General features: G+C 43.3%; 1 protein-coding gene across 1 annotated transcript in view; it reads right to left on the bottom strand.

Moving 5' to 3' along the window:
• CUNH2orf61 (chromosome unknown C2orf61 homolog) overlaps positions 1-499 on the bottom strand; it is a 32,980-nt gene that overhangs the window by 7,013 nt on the left and 25,468 nt on the right. The window contains exon 5 of the mRNA XM_019515889.1: positions 432-497. Coding sequence (XP_019371434.1) covers positions 432-497 — 66 coding nt within the window. The remainder of the gene's footprint in view (positions 1-431; positions 498-499) is intronic.

Here is a 499-nt window from a genome sequence, read left to right as displayed (position 1 = left end):
CATGTCCCCAGGATACTTCTTTGCAAGTCAGTGGTTCTCCACCTTTTTAGACTCAAGGCTTCTCTCAGAAAATGCCAGCTCTGAGACTTCACTTCTTTTTATTTTTACTACAGAAAAATTCTAGAGCAATTCTTCTATTGCAAAGAATTCAGAAAGACCCCAACAGGTCAGAACAGTTTTGACACTATAGATTCCTATTTGAAATCTCTCAGTTGATCTTGTGAATTGTGTGCAGGTATTTGCGGACCTAACAGTGCTAATATTGTGTGGCACACCACAGCACCCTTGAAAGGATCTCATGGTCCCCAGGGTGCTACAACACCGGGGTTAAGAAGCCCTGTTGTACGTGTTCCTTTCAGTGATATTCTTGAGGCATTCATTTCAAGCAGCTGAGAGAGAGGGGCTATTGGCTTATATTTCAAACTACTCACTGAACGGATTGGCAGCAACCGTGGCACTTTGGACTGGAAGCTTGAGCATATAGGATGAAGCGTTTCCT

The sequence above is a fragment of the Gavialis gangeticus genome, unplaced genomic scaffold, assembly GCF_001723915.1.
Source record: "Gavialis gangeticus isolate Ggan-Ray unplaced genomic scaffold, GavGan_comp1, whole genome shotgun sequence".
Classification (NCBI taxonomy): Eukaryota; Metazoa; Chordata; order Crocodylia; family Gavialidae; genus Gavialis; species Gavialis gangeticus.
The sequence above is the reverse complement of the archived record's forward strand: the minus strand, read 5'-3'. Positions and strand labels throughout refer to the sequence as shown.